This window comes from Poecile atricapillus, chromosome 4, assembly GCF_030490865.1.
Source record: "Poecile atricapillus isolate bPoeAtr1 chromosome 4, bPoeAtr1.hap1, whole genome shotgun sequence".
NCBI lineage: Eukaryota > Metazoa > Chordata > Aves > Passeriformes > Paridae > Poecile > Poecile atricapillus.
Window position 1 is genome coordinate 53718121 of NC_081252.1, and position 19451 is coordinate 53737571.

General features: G+C 39.9%; 1 protein-coding gene across 1 annotated transcript; it reads left to right on the forward strand.

Moving 5' to 3' along the window:
* Window positions 1-1655: 1655 nt before the first annotated feature.
* On the forward strand, window positions 1656-16342 carry UGDH (UDP-glucose 6-dehydrogenase). The gene is made up of 12 exons (XM_058837139.1): window positions 1656-1835; window positions 2474-2642; window positions 4858-4959; window positions 6280-6480; window positions 6568-6765; window positions 7257-7404; window positions 8697-8791; window positions 10072-10202; window positions 10893-11026; window positions 12120-12211; window positions 12298-12408; window positions 15077-16342. Exons 2-12 carry the CDS (start codon window positions 2481-2483, stop codon window positions 15185-15187), a joined length of 1485 nt encoding a protein of 494 aa, XP_058693122.1. The 5' UTR covers window positions 1656-1835; window positions 2474-2480; the 3' UTR covers window positions 15188-16342.
* Window positions 16343-19451: the final 3109 nt, after the last annotated feature.

Genomic DNA, 19451 nt, shown 5'->3' on the forward strand with positions numbered 1-19451 from the left:
TGAGGTAAGTATGCCTGAACCCCACCAGCCAAGGAAGGCTCTGAAGCTCTTTCCCTCCTTCTTAGCAAACTCAGTAACTGGGAGGTATTAGCTGACTCTAATGAACTACCAACTACCCACACATAGACCAGCAGGCCAAGTCCCTCACACACACCTGGCCTTGCATACCACCACTGTACCCTTCCTGTTTCTAGAAAATCCACTCCTTGCGTTCCAGGCACACACTGAACACACCAACACCCTCAGGGGACTGCTTAAAGGACCTGAAGTGATTTTGGCTGGTACAGAGGGACCAGATAACATTCTTGAAGTACAAATGTATGCATTCATAGATATTCTGAGACTTACAGAGATAGATGGAGGTTTGAAGAGGATGGTGTAAGTGAGACTGACTTCTGAGTCATTCCCTGAGCTTCTATTCGCTTTGCTTAGGTTTCCCGGGGGAAAAAAACAAAACAACAACCCAGATGTGTTTAAAACTGAGACATCTGTGCCAGTAAGCAATGAGGAAAGGTATGACTTGTTTTTACTTCAGAATAAACACAGTGAACCCTGTGCCTTTGCCTGGCGGATCTTTGGCTAACCACATGGAATCTGCCAGGATCCTACACTGACTGCAAACCTCAGTAGGCTCTTTCAGTAGAAACACACGTATTTTACAGGCATTTCTAAAGGACCTGTGATTACAGTATGTACTCAAATAGGTAGAGATTCTTCTAGGGAAAGATCAGATCCTCCAAAGTAGTAACAGGATAAAATATAAAACAGAAATAATGATTAAATTTTTAAAAATATATTTTAAGAGCTATGGATGAAAATGCCACATAAGAACAAGGTAACCCTTTAGTCGCTTTGATAAGAACATGCACGTATTATACACCTAGTCTGGTAACATTTAACATAGAAATTGTAATCTGTTTAAAGTCTAAATCACTACAATAATGCAGATGGAGCAAAGTCCCACACCCAGCTTCTAGGAGAGAGGCAGTGCAAGTGAACTTAAATGTACTGGAGAAGAAAAGACGTCAGATTTCTTACAGTCTTTCTACTCCAAAAGTCACATGAGGTATACTAATAGCATACCATGTTTACATAAAAGGCAAGAGCAGTATCTGAGAACTTTAACACTGCTAGGCAAGAGATCCCTGAGCAGTACCCAGGTCACAAGGGTAAGAGTGCAAGCTCGTTTTATTACCTGCTTCTGGGTAATGTTCACAGCCTGGACTTTTAACTTTTTTAACCCGAACACTGAACTTTACTGTAACCTATCTACGTTTGCCTTCTCTTTGTTAAGATGGTGCTACGGTAGAGGAGAGAGAATGAACACCTACTTCTTTACTTCACAGTAACCATAGCTGAGTGACAAAAAATTATTGAACTACCACAATTAAGCTCAAAAATACCCTGAGGCAGAAGACAGGAGCAGTTCAGTGGCCCAGCCCCGACCAGGCCCGGAGCTCCCAGTCGCGCCCGGGGGCCCTGCGGCCCCACAGCCGCCCGCGCGCTGCGGGGGCCGGGCCTGCCCCGCCCGGGCCGTCCCGCGGCCATTCGCCGGCTCCGCGGCGGGCGGGAGTGCAGGGCGGGCGGGCCGGCGCCGTTCTCCGCCCCCAGGGGAAGGAGGAGGCGGGACGGCTCCGCTCGGCGTCCTCGCCATGAAGCGGCCGCCTTGGGCCCGCCGCGGCCCTTTAAATAGCGGCCGCCGCTGCTGCCGCTCCCTTCGCAGCAGAGCGTCGCGTTGAGCTCGGCGCGCATCCTCCCCGAGCATCCCCGCCGTGCATCCCCGCCGCAGCGCTCCCGCTGGATCCACGGCGCCGGACCGCGCCTGCCTGCCCGCGGTAAGTGTCCGTGCTGCGGCTGCGGTGCCGGCCGCGGGTCCCCCCGCTGCCGTCCTGGGGGGCCCTTCCCGCCCCAGAGCGGAGGGCCGGGGCGGCGCTCCCGGGGATGGAGCCCGCGGCGTCGGCCCGGCCAGGGGGGAGAGCGGCCAGCTCGGCCCGCACCTTTCTTCGGGGAGGAGGCGGGAGCTGCGGCCTCTGTTTCCCGGCCGAGGGGCTGCAGGTGTAGGGTGCGGCCCGGGGTCCCGGCGCCGCTGTGGCCGCAGCCTGGGGCCGCGCCGGTCCCCGCCGAGCGCTGTCTGCAGCGGCGGGCGCTGCTCGTGCCCGCCCGGGGCTACCGCGGCATCGGCAATTCCTCGGCCCGAGGGTGGTGTTCGGGTGTCATGACTCAGAGCGACCGCAGAAACGCTTCTTCGGTGGTCTGTGTATGCTGGCGCTCCGGAGAGGGGCAGGCTCCAAAGCCGTGCCGGGTTGGAGAGACAAATAGCGGTTCGTTTCCGGACATCAGCCGTAAGAAAACGCTTCTGTGGGCCGCAGCATAAAAAAATCTGAAATCACTAATACTCTTTGTTTTCCTTGAATTGTTGGCTGGTATTTTAATTTGTAACTCCCGATTTTCTATTTCCCCCTCCTCTTACTAGAGCAATCATGTTTGAAATTAAGAAGATTTGCTGCATTGGTGCTGGTTATGTTGGTGGGCCAACCTGTAGTGTTATTGCACAAATGTGCCCCGGTATCAAAGTTACTGTTGTGGATGTCAATGAGGCCAGAATCAATGCCTGGAATTCAGACACACTCCCAATCTACGAGGTAAACATCACTGTTGTCCCTTCTTCCAGCCAGTGTTGCCTTTGCTTGCCACCCACTACATGGCATTTCCCTATAGCCCATTAGTGAAGCTTGTCAAGTTTATAAGCACATCAGTGATGTCCTTCAAAAAGGGTATTCTGGAACAGCTGCTTGTCACTATTGCTCATTAAACCAGATTTTTTAAATAGCTTAATGCAGCTGGTGAAGATGTGTATTAATGATTATATGGAGGGCCTAATAAGGAAAATGTAATTCTATATATAGTGAATTGTGCTAAATCATGCTGACTTTCTTTTGGGACCTGACTTGATCATAACAGTCCTCTTGCTCAATTTCAGGTATTACCTGCTGTGTTGTAGCGCAGTATAAATGTGTGATACGGAGCTGTAAGCTTTATTTGCATTCTGAGTACTGCCAAAATCCAATCTGTGTGCTGTCCAGCTTTAACTATGTGGAAAGATGAGGCAGTCATGTTTCTGATTTATATCTCTTCAGTCTGGCCAGGGAAGACTAGGCCAAGTAAATGTACCACATGTCACTCCTTCATTACAGAATTACTTTAATTTGAAAACTTGGAAAGCATTTTTCTATTTTGCTTCTCTTAGCATTTGTTGTTTTGCACTCTTTTTCATCATAAAAGAATAGGTCTCTTTTTCTTCATTCTTTCATGAAATACAGTTTTTATAGATTTGAGTTCTTTAATAGGAGTGAAAACTTATCTTCACTCATCTCCCAAAGACAAGACATCTGACTGGTACTAAGAGTTGCTCTTTTGCTATAAGAAATCATCTTCCCTCTTAAAACCCAGAGCTATACTGTGAATAAGTCAAGATGAATAGACCTCCTTTGTCATACAAAATTCCAACGAAATTGCATATTTTTCAGATTAGCCGGTGAGACATGAATAAAGTTTTTGAAAGCAAGCATTTTGCTTTCTCTTATTACTTAAACTGAGCTAAAGTAGAGATCGCCTTGGCATGCTTTAATTAAAAAAAAAACAAACAACCCAGACTTGTAACATCCGTTTCCTGGAATGGTGTCCTTTGCTTACAAAGAATGTACAAAAATTGCCAAGAGTTAGTTCAGACAGTTGTAAAACTGAGTCATTGCACAGTGAGGATTTTGTGGTTTTTTGGGTTGGATTGTTTTTTCAGTGTCAGAAATTGTCTAGTGGGCTGCCTTTCTATTTGCATCCCATTGTGAGACCATAGTTGGAATATTCAATGGGTTGTAAGACATTATTTTTGCCTGTTCTGACATTTGTTTTTCTTCTAAGTGGGTGGTATTTGATATAAAATGAGACAGTAAAAATGTCTTGTGTAAGAAAGTTTCTGCTTTGTTTTCTTGTCTCCATACAGTGAACCTTTGCCTTTCTGACAGTTCCTTAAATATCTAATGTCGTGATAGGTGTGTCAAGTTGGAGATAAGATTGCTACCTGAAAGTGCATGACTGACTAATCAAACAAAAAGTAAAGGCTTCTTTTATCTGTGACCACTGTATCTTGGTTACATTTTTAAAAGACCATTCTAGTACAGAGGATTGCTCATTTATGTGTGACCTCCTGCTTCTCTTGTTTGAGAGAAGGGAAAGCATTACAGCACCATATGTGTCTCTGGAAAGAATTACATCATATTATGGCTGTTGTGATTCCTTTGACACTGTAGGAGTGGTGCCATGATAAGTTTAATCTGGCCCAAAGATGGGTGGTTGCTGAAAGGAGTGGTCTTGATTTTCTGTGTGTGTCTGCTGCCTATCATTCACTGGATCTGGGCTTGCTTACTTGGTGGAAGACTTCATGGGGTGTTTATTTTTGCTGAAGCAGTTTCAGATATGATATTGGGGGATTGTGGAAAGAGGGAAAAGGAGAATTGGGACCACCTCTTTTGTTTGCAGTCTAGGGAATATTGTAAGATTTCTTCTCATGAAGCACAGGAATAACTGAAAGCTAAAATCTGTCTATGCAAATAAGAAATTCAGTGTGGCTGGAAGTTTCAGGACAGCATTGTGAGCCTTTTGAATAAGAAAGAGCTTGACTTTTTTTACTGTGTAAATCTTCAAAAGCTTTACTTCTGCCAGACTGAAAACATGCTGCACTGACAGAGGTAAAAAAGGAAATATTTCTGTATCTGAAATTATATGCTGTTTGGTCATAGAGTTTGCTGTTCTTCTAACTGCATTAATCTTAACTGGCTTTTTTTATTGCTTCTTTTTCAGCCAGGGTTACAAGAAGTAGTAGAATCCTGTCGAGGAAAAAACCTCTTCTTTTCCACCAGTATTGATGATGCTATTAGAGAAGCCGATCTTGTATTTATTTCTGTAAGTTTAGGAGAGGAAACTTTTTTTTTCTTTTTTATCAAATCATTGTTGCTTTACTTTTAGGAAGTTGCCTTTGTTTTGTCATGTGGATTCAGTTAGCAATATCATGTCACTGTGTCACCAATTTCTCCTTGTTTTTTTATGTAATGTGGGAAGGAGTTTTAAGTAAGCTTTTTATTTGTTTTCCTTACAGCCAGTAGCACCTTTGACAAATGAACAGGTTCTAAGTCAAAATGGTAATGTTGATGTTTAACTTGGTTCGGTGTATGGAGTCAGAGCAGAATGTAGTGTAGCTCTGTCATTGCAGTGTACTGATGAAATCTGTGGGACTTTGATAATAATGATAAAATTCCTAGACAGATATGCATATGCTGGTTATTCAGTTACAAAGATGACCTATTTCTAGAAGCTTTTCAAAATCGTGTATTAATGGAAGCAGGGGTGCCTTTAATATTTCAAAGCTATTGACACCACTAGAAAGAGGATTCAGTCAAAAGATGAGCCTTTCATAATCTAAAGGTTGTTACTATTGCAGAAACCAAAAGAACTGATTGCTATTTGCCTTGGTAGGGCACAGTTAAGTTTTTTATTAATGCCCTTTTTTCTTGAGGTCTCCTCTTTGTTAGGGCACTGTAGTATGGAGCTCCCTTTCTGACAGTATTTCTCTTCATTCATTAAGTCTAAAATGAATACTATGTGTCTGCATGACAGCCACTAATACAGCCCATATATTGCCACTTGTCCTTGGTTCAAAACAAGCTGTTGTGTTTTACACATTTGCTGCCATTTCTTCTTTCCATTTGTAATGAAAAGGACCCTCTGTCTTATTCTAAACTACGTGTTTTCCCTCATGTTGTCTTTTCTGTGTACATCAGTACACTAATTCATCGTCCCTACACTTAGGTTTCATTACAAAGTGAGTTTAAACTATAGTTGCCTCACGGAAAGATTCTTACATGAGTCTTTGCACACCTAGTGTGGGACATGTAACAAAAAGTGTCTGTAAATAATCATGAAGAAATTACTGGTGTTTCTAGAATAAGGATTGTTTCACCAAAGCCTGCAGAGCTGCTGTGAATTGCTCTTGTTTAAATCATATTTGAATAGAGACCAGTGAGCTTTCTGTAGAAAACAAAATGGGTAATTAAGACAGCTAATAACTCTTCTTCTCATGTGGTAACCAGGATAATTCTGGGGTAGAGGCATTTTCCTTCCTCTGGGAAGTAAAATATCTGTCACTCTTAACAATTTCACCTTGCCTCTTAACACAAGGGGTACTGACCTGTAACATTTCTTCTCCTTTCACGTATTTGTAATTAGGTTAATACACCAACAAAGACCTATGGAATGGGAAAAGGCCGCGCAGCTGATCTGAAATACATTGAAGCTTGCGCTAGAAGAATTGTACAGAATTCAAATGGCTATAAAATTGTCACTGAGAAAAGCACAGTTCCAGTACGTGCTGCAGAGAGCATTCGTCGAATATTTGATGCTAATACTAAGCCTAATTTGGATTTGCAGGTAAACATAATCTTCTGAGTTGTGTATTTAAAGGCTGCCTATTGCTTTTGGCTTTAACTTGTTGTTCTCTTTTTTCTGTGTGCGTAGGTGCTGTCTAACCCAGAGTTCCTTGCCGAAGGAACAGCCATCAAGGACCTGAAGAACCCGGACAGAGTGCTTATTGGTGGAGATGACTCTCCAGAGGGACAGAAAGCTGTCCGTGCTCTGTGTGCTGTTTATGAGCACTGGGTGCCCAAAGAAAAAATCCTCACAACCAATACCTGGTCATCAGAACTTTCTAAACTGGTTAGTGTTGCTCCCTGCTGTGATCTGCAATGAGCAAGGGTGTGAGATAAAGCTCAGAAGCAGAATTTTGTTGACACTAGAGTGATGCAGCTAGGAAAGACAGGTGAGGTTGGGAGGACCTAATGCATAGGTCAGAGGATCTTTTTTATTGTTCTTTTCCAGTTCTGAGCTGACCTAGTTAATCGATGATTACAACTTTGTGAAGTCTTTTTCTCACTTTTATTGCTGTTAGTTATCATTAAGGGCAAGCCTCCAGTGCTGCAGAAACTGATCCCTGTCATAAAACAGTTCAAACTCTGCAAGTTAAGCATTATCTTGTTTTGCTTAAATCCCATTAACTGGCACCTATGTATTAAACTTATGTTGTGCTTTTGTATGTTGATGGAGTTGCATAGATACTAAAGTAATCCTTTCAGTAGCAGTTTCCTTTGGTCTGTGGATGTCTTGGTTTCTGGAAAAATTAAGCTCTTTACTGTGCTTTTTATTTGCAGGCAGCTAATGCTTTCCTTGCCCAAAGAATCAGCAGCATTAACTCAATCAGTGCTCTGTGTGAAGCTACAGGAGCAGATGTTGAAGAAGTAGCAAGAGCTATTGGAACAGACCAAAGAATTGGAAATAAATTTCTCAAAGCCAGTGTTGGTAAATGAAAAATTCTTCCTTTCTTTTTCCCCACTGGGCTTCTGTTTACTAGTGCAATAGCAGTGTTTTGAAATAAGTAATCTGATTCTCTTAAATTTTCTACAGCATTGGAAGTGCTTAATGTACAAAAATATTGCTGTAGAACACTAATATAAATCCATTTGTCTGGTAAAATATGTAGAACTGAGGTTGCTCCAGACCCAGCAAACTGAAACTGGAGAGTTCAGAGTGCATGGTTTGCCCTGCCTGTGACACTGGAAAGAGCAGACTTAATTTTTCTGAAGCGTCACTGATGACAGTGCTCTCTAAGATGTCTTCCCAATTGCAACTGCTGCAGTTTTGTTTGGGAGTTGCTGCCAGTGGCCTGAGGGGGAGAATACCTCTAGCTCAGAATGTGTGATGACAGCTTCTAATTTGTTGGATGAATTCATAAGGTTGGAAAAGACCTCAAAGACTGAATCCAGCCTTTGACCAATCACCTCCTTGTGAACTAGGCCATGGCACTAAATGCCATATACGGTCATTTCTGGATTAGATTCATGAGAGAGTAAAATGTGATAAAGTGGTGATCAGTGCATCAAACTTTCAAACTTCAGAACAAGACTAAAGCATCTCTGTATGGTTTATGCTAGAAAGTGTGACTTTAAAAGACCTTATTACATATAACTTATCATGCAATCTATTTTTCACTCTTGTATAGATTCTAAATTACCAAAAATTGCTACTAGGTTGTTATAATTCCTTCTGCAGTGTGTTGTTTCTGGGACTCTGGTTGCTGTGCAAAGTTCTAGGTTCAAAGATCCCTCTGTCTCAGTTCTCCCTTGGTCAGCTATGGTGATCTTTGGTTATTGGCAATGATGAGATATCCATTTGGAGGTGCAAGAGGAATAAAACTAATCCTAACACATTTGTTTTGTAAAATATTAGTTTAAATCTTGAGGTGAGGGGAGAACAGGCCCAGGAGCTTGTCTACCTACTTTTCAGAATAGCCAATAGTTGCTTTTTCTCATATAGGTTCAGGTTTCCTGTGTTAAAACTTCCACTGATTTCAGTGGAACCTGAAGCATAGTTAAGCCTTCTGTAATTGACAAAATACGTCCAGGAGTCTGTATGCATGAAAAGATTGTCTGTATGTGTGTATGAAAAGATTACAGTTTACATTTGCTAGCAGTGAAATACTGGGAAAAGTTATAATGCTGACTATGTCAGTGATTGCCAAAAACGACTCGGTTCCACAGATTGGCTTGTATTGGTACCTTAGTCACCTGTAAAATAACTGCTTTCTCTTTCAGGGTTTGGAGGTAGCTGTTTTCAGAAGGATGTCTTGAACTTAGTGTACCTCTGTGAGGCACTGAACTTACCTGAGGTGGCTCGCTACTGGCAGCAGGTACAACTTCTTCACCAACTTTTTCAGAGGGTGGTGTTTCTTCAGCACTCAGCTTTTTTTAGGCATTGAGCTTTTAAGCATTGTCCACACAAACTTTGTTTCAGCTCCAAGAAGATACCTTGGTGCTGAACACCTTTCTATTTCAGGGCCCTTGGCCTAACACTGGCATTTGATATTTGTGGGTGCTTAGGCTCTTTTGGGGTGAATTAAGTTACTTGGATCAAATGGATTGCAAAGCTGTCTAGCAGCAGTAGAAAATGCAAAGTACAAGCAAGTGTCTCCTGTCTTTCTTTTGCAGTTGGGTATCTGTCCACTTAGAATTCAGAACAGTCTTCTTTTACAGTTCTAAAAGAACTCAGTAGATCGTTCTATTTTTTAAAATCAATGTGGTTGCTGTTGTTCCCTGGTTTAATGTTATGAATTGTTGGAAGATATGGATGCTGTCAGGCCTGGCTCCAATGCAGCAATGATACCCAGTCTGTACTAGCAAGCATTTCCCTATTAACCAGTGAAAGTCTCACTTTTCTTCCTAGTCCTGACCAAGAAGCTTTCAGATGTGTGGTATGGTCAAAAACACCCCTTTGGTTTATTGTCCCAATTTGTCTGTGGTTGTCAAATATAAGGCTGCCTAGCAGATGCCACCAGAATACTGAGTACATGATTTGCCTACCTTATTAGCATCTTTGCTTTTTTTGGTCTTCATTTTGGTTAGCCTTTTTTCCCCCTTCACTCTTCTCCATCCCAGAAACAATTGGAACACTTGTGTGTAATAACAAAATAACAAAAGTGAGGCATTTAAGTGATTGAATTACACGGGTTTTGTGTAGTGGCATCTGTTGGTGTGGATTAAAAAGGCTAAAAATATTCTCACAGTTGTTACACATGGCATAAAAAAAGTGTAGGTCTGATAATGGGATGTTCATGTGACAGCAAGTACCCTAACACTGTAATTGTGTTCTAGGCTGAGACATGAAAAGCAGTAAGTTTTATTTTTTTTAAAAAAAGCAGTCTGAAAAAAATCCTAGCCTTTAAACTAGATAATGTATGTTAAGATGTGCATCTGTTATATGTGCATCAGTATTCACTCATTAAATAGGATTTATCTTAGAATTTGATAAATTAACTAAATTTGTCTTTGGATTGCTTATGATACCGAGTTATGATAACCTTTTAAGCCTCTATTAAATTTATGTTTGGGTAGTTTGGCTTGATTGTTAATGGACTCTATTTATAGTTTCAAATGGCTCTCTTCTGTACCATCATGGCTTGTATAATTTCAGGTAATAGACATGAATGATTATCAGAGAAGAAGATTCGCTTCCCGCATTATTGACAGCTTGTTTAATACTGTTGCTGACAAGAAGATTGCTATATTGGGGTTTGCTTTCAAAAAGGATACTGGGGACACAAGGTAAGCAAGCTCAGTTCACCAGTATGGATTCCCTACTGCTGTCACCCACCACCCAGCTAGTGCCCACCACTGAATTGAATTAATAGCTGGCTATGGGACCCTCTTTTTCTTGTGACTGAATTGGTTTGTAACAAGGATTAGTCTTTATTAAATGGGTGAGAATTGATTCTTGACCTCTACAACACACCTGAATCATGCAAAAGTTGCAGATAATTCTAGTCCTTACTAACCTGCACAGGCAGAGATAGATTTTGACAGACACCTTCCATTCTCCACAGAAAAGAATGCAAACACTTTTGCAGCTAGTTCTAAGTTGCTTTGTGAAATCAAAGTTTCAGCTTGATTTCCTGAAGTGGTTAATTCTGTTCCCCTGTAAAGGTCAAACTTGATAAAACTCTTCAACTGCAGTTTGTGGGGAAAGCTTATAAACTCTAGGCCTTTATAATTTTGGTCACTAGAAGTCATCAGACTTATCTTTCTTGGATGATTCAGCAAAAGAGATACAAACCTTTTCATATTATTCTTCTTGGTGTCTGTCAAATTACAGGTTTCCTGCTGGCATGGTTGCCACTAAGATATTTAATGTAAAAATGATTTAAGAACTCTGGCATTGCATATCATGATACTTGAAAACTTTCTTTACTTGGAACATGTCACCTGGTTCTTTAACTGATTGATTCTCTTCCCTAGAGAGTCATCCAGTATCTACATTAGTAAGTATTTAATGGATGAAGGAGCAAAGCTGCATATCTATGACCCTAAAGTACCTGAGGAACAAATCATCTTTGATCTCTCACATCTGGGTGTCTCAGAAGATAACCAAGGTAAGAATTCTCATATAAAGTTTATTTCCCTCTTGCCACCCTATTCTGGATATACATGTGTCTGTTTAAATATTATAAATTCATTTTCAGCATGACATCATTGTGATGTTGGTTGCACTTACTAGAAGACTGTTATAGCTCAGAGGATTACTCTCATTCTTCTTCCTTTCCCTGTAGCTTTTGTAGATAAATGCTAATTCTCAACTATTGTATGTTTTTCTTTCGATAAACACTCATTTGAATAGATGCCTAGATTTTTATCTCTGAATAATTAAAAGGAAGAGAAAGAAGAATGTCCAGAAGGACAGACTAGTTCTGACAGTTCCTTTGTGCCCCAAGTTCTATCTTAGTTCTTTCTTACATATCTAAAATAGAAAAAAAAAGTGATTCTGAAATGCACTATTGAGCATTTTCCCTTCCCTCATAGCACTTCCAAATTACTTTGTTCCCTTACATTCAAGGAAACTTTAAAATAATCAGTTATGATTACAGAGGTAAGGGGTATTTGGAATTTTGGTTTTCTTTCTGGGTAGAGGGGAATGGAGCTGATTGATGGGGAGAATAGTTGAGGCTTTTAGAGGTGAAGAGAATGGAACAAATTGAGCTGTGATGAAGAATGAAGGGTGCACATTATTAGACATGCCCTTGAATTAAAGGGGAAGGAGAGGCTTTCCTCTAGGCAGCTGCTCAGACAGCCCCTGGGGGAGCCACATGTGTCCCTTCTCTAGTGTGAACTGAGCGTTAAATAAAAACTGTGATATGCTACTGTTGTACAGACAATGAACTTTTTGAGAGCTGGCATTTGAACACACCATAGTACCTTCAAATTCCAGAGATGTGCTTGACTGTTTACATCAAATTTGAATGCTAGACTTCAAACATTTCAGTGCTCTGACTACTCAGATGTCAGGTATGACCTGCTTTCATTTAAATAAGTAAAATCAAAATATTAAGTATCTTGGTAGAAAATCTCTAGGTGAGTGACTCGAAACCACTTGTTTGTGTAGGACAAGAAAGGAGACTTATTTGCCAGAAATGTGCCAGACTGATACAAAAGACATGCAGAAAAAAAATTACTTTCCTTCTCTTACAGTGTCTCGGTTGGTCACTATCAGTAAAGATCCCTATGAAGCCTGTGATGGAGCTCATGCCCTTGTAATTTGTACTGAATGGGACATGTTTAAGGTAAATGTTATTTTTAATTTAAAGTAAAGAAAAAAGAAAGTGTTATGCTACTTATGTATTCTATCTGCTTTAATTACTCTTTACAGGAGTTGGATTATGAACGTATTCATAAGAAAATGCTCAAGCCTGCTTTTATCTTTGATGGTAGGAGGGTTCTAGATGATCTTCACAATGAGCTACAAGTCATTGGCTTCCAGGTAATGATCTGGGTGATACTTCTTATGTTTCTTTCCTTCTGCTCTCTTCCCTATTGCTCTCCCTCCTCAGTGACTGAGTAGCAAGGGAAAAAAACCTCTACAGGTGAGGATTTAAATGTAAACCTGTCTGTTCTTAAGTACTGTCTTCCTCCACTATCTTACTCCTTTCAGACTGATGTGCTTTTAAAGTTGAGGCTATGTCATCAGCATTCTGCAGTATAAACCTGCCTTAGATTCATTCAGGTTGGAAAAGACATCAGAGGTTATAGAGTGCAGCCATAAATCTCACATCTGAATGCTGCTCTGCCCTTCTTTGCAGCAGGGAAATAATGGACAGTTAGGAGATAAATGGGAAAATCTGCTAAATATCATGCTTAAATTTATTCTAGGCATGATATTTGACACCAAAACCAGCCCTTTCACTGATTTCTTCCAGACCTGCAATCTTTGCTGCTGCTACCCAGCAGAAGGGCTGAGTTTGTATTACAACCTATGCCATAGCCCCTACTTGGAATCTTATTTTATTATCACAATATCAAAAAAAAAAAGAAAAAAAAAAGCTTTTGAAATTGACATTAACAGGATAGCAAAGGACACTTCCTGCAGAAGTAAATGTAAGCTGTAAGTACCATTTTTGCTCCTCAAAAAAGACATAAGCAGGTTTACTGGAGGCATGAGACAAACACTGGACAAGGTGTAATGCAGGTAATAAATGTTTATCAGCCAGTGAAAGCTTCACTTGGACAAACTATTAAGGGGAGTTTCGGACTCTTCTCCCTCAGGTTTGTGTAACAAAGCTAGCTGATATTGGAGGTGAAAGCAGTGAATGCAAAGATGTATCTGAAGATAGTGAAATGCTCAAGAATTATGTGAGAGGCTGAAGGAGATGACTGATTAGTCCTTTTAGTCCTTTGTGTTTGATAAAGATCAGCTAGAAGATCCAAACAATAGTGTTTGTTTATACCAGAGAGAGGACCCAGAAGTTTAACTTATTAGCTAAGTGTTTTGCTAAGCTAATAGCAAATTCTATATCAAATACTAATCTGTGTGATATTTCTCCTAGGAGCTTCTCTTCTGAAGTCTTCTGTGGCTTAGAGACTTTATAGATCAGAGACTGTACTTTTGTGTTTCTTCTATGAAATTCTAGTTGAATTTTTAACCAATCTTTGAGTTTGTCATCCAGGTTTATTATCCAGATTTTTCATCCAGAATATCATGGCAGAGGCATTTAACAATTGACCTACATTTTCTGCATAAAATAATTAAAAGCATTTTGTCTCAAACAGACAATCCCAAAATTTAAGTTTTTAGGTCCCTTGTTAAAAGCTGTTGCATTAGAGAGCCTGATGCTAATAGCAATTTCATTGTATACAATTCAAACCTATGAATTTGAGTAGTTTAATTTTTTTTTTTTCCCTCAGACTGGAGTTTAAATAAACACACCTACCATTTCAATTATAACTTGTTTCTGCAGTTAAAGTTGTCAGGAGATATGAATGGGAAGATCTGTGATTCTTGGCAGAGTAATTTCTGATTTGACAAAAAAGTCTGCTCAGGTCTCAAGCAGGGAAAGCAGAGTAAGCCTTGACTGAAAGGCTTGAAGCACTTTTTCAGCATAGATGGAATTTGACTAATACTAAAATCACCAAATCCAAGAATAATCTGATAGAAGCATCTCTGACAGACACCATAAGAATAAAATCTGCAAGCCAGATGAGATGCATGTTTCAGTCATTTTTCATTCCCTGTACTCCTGAGTACTGTGCTTACTCTCATAAATGGCTATACAGTTTCTCTCTTGATATTTTTCCCTGTTCAAGCTGCAGGTATGTATATTGTTTGTGAACCAGCTTTTATAAAGCCATTTAACCAGGCAGTTGAAGCTGTTAAAGGGCAAATATGGTACATACAGCTCTCTTGAGTGTTTAAACAGCACTCTTCAGTGTTAATTCAGATGTCTGCCTAGAATATATTCATCGAAATTTTGGTAAAATAGAATAGTTTGAAGTATTTTGTCTTTTGGAGCTTTGCATTTGACCTGCATTACTTAAGGGGAAAGCTACAGTTCTGCTTGTTTACTGAGTGTCTGAACTGTCTTACTGAGTTGGTGTTTTGTCTTCTACAAGCTCTGTCCTTAGTGATTCACATTAGTCAGACCTAGAAATTAGGGGAATTTGCCTTGCTCTTTGCATTTTGCCATACCTTGCTTGTGTGTGTTGGCTTTCTTACAGGCCTTCACTTGTCATGTTGGCTGCCTTTAGCCTTTCAGAGTTGTGTTGCTTCTGAAACAGCCTACTGCATTATGTAGGGTAAAAGCTTTTTCTGTGCTAATTTAGTATAAATTTTTAGAAAACTGAGTCTGAACCCCCATTTTATGAATACCCAGAAACAATTTATGATGTTTGTATTTGTAGTCCTATGGAAGGTGAGGCAGATGAATGCTCAAATTGTCAAGATGCAGCTTTAAGCAGGAACTTGTAAAAGGCTGGTTGGTTGTTTTGGTTTTTAAAAAAACTCTTTGCAACTCCAATCACTGTCTTTGTGCACACAGTGTTTTGTGGCTTGTTTTATTCTGATGTTCATAAAATGTGTTTTTTGTAGATTCCTCATAGGTTGACATGATTGTTAGCTTGCCACATTCACTTGTTAAATGTATTTTCTTTTTCAGATTGAAACAATTGGGAAGAAGGTGTCAGCCAAAAGAATTCCTTTTGCTTCTTCATGTGAAATTCCTAAATTCAGCCTGCAGGATCCACCTGTCAAAAAGCCTAGAGTATAATGTTTAATAGATACTGAAGGAATTCTGTGGATCTTCTTAGTGATAATACTGTAAGCCTATGCTTTTTTTAATGAAATATATTTTTCATAAATGAAACCAATTTTACACTAGAAATGGTACCTGGTACATGTGAATTCAGTCTATTTTCAAATCTCTATTTTTATAGCAATTTTTTTTGGTTACTGGAGATGGTACAAACCTGTTTTTAATGAATCATCTTTTAAGTGGAAAAGTTACCTTCGAACTGCAGATTTCTGCTTCCAGAAATGTTCCTAAACAGCACTTTAAATATTTCAAATTATATGAAAACAAAAGAAATATAATATCTTTTTACCTTAACACAGTTATAGACTGTAATCAGTCCATAAACTGATTATAAACAGTCTGTATAAACTGTGATCTAAAGACTGGAACTTTGGTCTCACCAACTTTTTATTTTCTTTTGGGGTGATTCTTTGCCCAGTTAAATATATGCTCCAGCTGGCATTGAAGTCAAAAGATCATTTGGTAGGGTTTAGGTCCAGTCCTAAGGTAGAACTGACTTCACCAATAATGTCCCAGTCATGGTTGGGATCCATTGGCACTGATGTAGTCTAAACTGCATCTGCTGGGAGACCAGATCATTCTGCAGGTATCAGTTGTGTAATTAGTGCCAATGGACAGCAGTTACAAACTGATCCACTGGCAGATCTTCAGTTTTCATTCTTTGGTTGTCTTGCCTACATTCCATGTCCAGCCACACTTTTTTGATGTAATCAGATTCCTGGGGCAAGTATTCCCTAAGTTACAGCAACACAACCTGTCTTCAGCAGAGGAGCATTCTGCTTGTTTGAACATTGAATTTAAGGAGAATTACCTTAATTTGGTATCAGGTGAAGTAGAAAACAAATACTGGCTTCAATGTTACCTGATAGCTTTTTCCTTCATTACATACTCCATCTGAAAGCAGTCTTTTTAATGAATCTGCAAAAAATTAATCTCTGCTATGAAGAAATTATTAATAAATTCAGCCCCATAAATCAGCTTCCTACCTCATTTGACTAGCAGGAATGAATACTTCCAATGTTCTCTTGATATTTTTGTCTTTACTGTTACTTTGTTTCTACTTGTTATTATTCTCAATTGGCCAGTGCTATTAAAATCCTTGAGATGACAGTGTTTCTCAGTGTTTGGCTTGTTGCATGGGGTTGTGAGATGGAGGGGAAGATAGAGAACAATGACCATGAGCATGTTTCAGAGTAAAAGGTATAGACATCTTGGTTGAATAATAGTGTTGGGATAGTAGAGAATTATCCAGCAACTGGTCAAATAATATCTTCTGAATTATTCAACTGGTGTGCCTTCAAACATGGTGTATCAATAGTTATACAAGATGTAAGATCAGTGTCTTGGTATTGAGTGCTATTACTGTAACTGCTTACCCACAGAAATGTAGATACAGTTTGAGCTTTAGGACAATTACTGGGAAGATTTATGGAACCTGTATAACAATTTGGATAAACAATACAAGACACTGTTGTTGGAGTCTGAGATACAGACTGTGTGCCCTTGCTTTTAATATTTAGTTCCAAGATTCAAAGAAACACTGAATTTCATATAATATGAAATTCATGTGCATGTTTTCATGGTGATACATGAAAACAAATGTTAAAGTTAGATAGGAAATGTGTAAATGTGTAGATTAGAAAGTTTCTTAAATCACTGGGTGAAAAAGTAGTTTAGAGAACAGGAGACAAGATGGAGGATTTAGGGTGTTGTCTCTTGTCCTTCTTCTTTCTTCTTCATGTTCTTCTCCTAGGGGTGTTTGGGTAGTAGTAGGTGATTGGGTAGAAAATGTCACAGTGCAGCACACAGGTGTTGGGTCATTGGGTCACTAAGAAAAATAGCTTGGTTGGCATCTGTTAATTGGGTAAATGGACATATAAAAGACCTTGAAGAAGATCTTTGTTAGCCATTTTACCCCTTTTCTATCATAGTGCACATAGCTCCTTGTACCTTGTAATGCTGATAAGAAAAAATAAACAACTGAGACCGAACGAGAGAAAAAACTGCCTCCCTCTCATCAATCTTCAGTTCAAAGGGAAAAAGAACCCAAATCTAAAAGTCCATAAAAAGACAACTGTTACCTGACTGAAATAGCTGTGTCCTTGATCCAGATGCTTCCAGATTCTGCATGTTTATGGCTTCCGCATAGGGACTTACTCTGCAGCAATCATCTGGTACTTTGGGCATATATGCCTGAGGCTTTTTGTCCTGCTGTGAGATTTTTTCCTCACATCAAAAGCCACTCAAAGTGAGTGGGAATTATGGGGCCTTAAAATCAAACTGTCATCTTTCATCATGCCATTTCCTCCTCCCTACTGATTAGTGCTGCTTTCATGTAACAGCCCTGGGATGCAGCAAGGTTTGCAATGCAGCCCTTGTAAGCACTGTGATCCAAGAGGCAGATCACCCACCCTGGTTTTGCAGGTGAGTGCCTTCTTGGCTACCCCTGACCCTGTAGCACCCAAGAGGGCAGGCTGGTCACTACTCTTTTGAGATTAAGAAGAGAGTTCTGACAAGTTGCACTCAAAGGAACTCTTGTCCTTGACTGTTCAGGTTAGCACAGCACTGCTTCAGGGCCCATCTTAACCAGGAGGGTGAGTAGAGGTGTCAGAAAATCAGAATGCGTTTCTGAAACTTGCACACACCTGTAATAGTAGTGCCTCTGTGTGGGACCTGTCTTCATCAGTTTGAAGCAGATGATGAACTGTTACTCTTGTGTGAAGTACTGCTCCCTTTAGGAATGTGCAAGTGTTCCTGAGATTCCAGTGGCTTTTCACAAGCCATCCCAAAGAGATGGAAAAACTAAGTGTTGTTACCCCCATTGCTACCCTGTTTCTCCTGCAGAATTAGTCCAAGCCTGAATTGTGACTTGTGGGTTAGTCATAAAGATATTAAATGGCCAAGTTCATTACAGTGGGATCGCTCTCACTTCCCTCTCTTAGCAAAGGAGGAACAGCAGATCCTTTCTTGAGCAAGAAGAGGTAAAACCAGTACTGGCATTTCCCTTACTTTCTGAGGAAAACCTAGTTTCTTGGTGACTGCATTCTTTTAGTGGGAGAACTGGGATTGCAGGATGAATGCAGTGGGGCATTCCTTCAGCATACAGCAACACATACCTTGCATATATGCCAGAGAACCTTACCACAGGCCAAAAGGAAGAGCTTCAGAAGCTTGTGCAGCACTGTCAATCATAAGCCATCATCTTCAGATATTCCCAGTTATCTGGGAAATAAGAACTGGAGATGACATGTGTTCCTGTTATGAAGGCTTGAGTAGTGTACATAAGAGAAGGAGTTTAATGCTGTTGAGTCTTTGTGTATGGATGTTACAGGATGTCATTCTGGGTGAGAATTGTGTAATGAGACCAACAGACTCCTGTGCTCTGAAATTCTTTTTACGGCGTTCTTAAAATGCAATCCCATGGTAACACTGCTTTACACTGCAAAAATGTGAATACAACAGCTGAAGAGAATCAGGGTTTAATCAATCAAGTCTAGAAGTAGTATGATACAGAATGCATAAATTGGGTCTTACCCAAGACGTACACAGACAAATTTTAAGTGCCAGGCAAGTTGTAATGTTTTTGTTCTGCTAAAACTAGTCTGGTTCCAGGAATACAATAGCCAAGAATATTCCAAGTGAATAGAACACACATTTTTGACCAAGACTAGTTATTGTAGGATCAGTTAGGGGTGAGATTTTGTACTGGCAAAAAAGTTTACACCTCTCATTTGAAGTTCTTGTAGTGCTATAATCTTGTTCAACAGATAAACTTGAAATTTAATTGTTAAACAATGTAGGAAGGCATAATGGAGATCTGATTTAGGAATGCTGGCATCAAGCTAAAATTTCTGCTCCAAGTTGAACACCTGCGATAAGTTACCACATGTTGTAGTAAAGAAGCGTAAATATTTGACACTTGTTTAATGAAGGGGACACTAATATTAATTATTCATCAAGTAGGAAAAAATTATTTAAACTTTTAAATTGACAAAGCCAGTGTTCCATTCACTTAAGGACTTGGAAGTTACTGGAAGATGCATCAATTCTCTATGAATAATGTTTAATTATGTTTCAGACAGTGTAGTAGATTGATGTGATGATGCCAAAAAGACTATTCATTCTTCTAAAGTGTCTGTGTCAACTCCAAATCTTATTCCCAAAACTCAGTTTAATGTTTTCCTGGTTGCAAGGATGATTAATGTTTCTTAAAGTATTT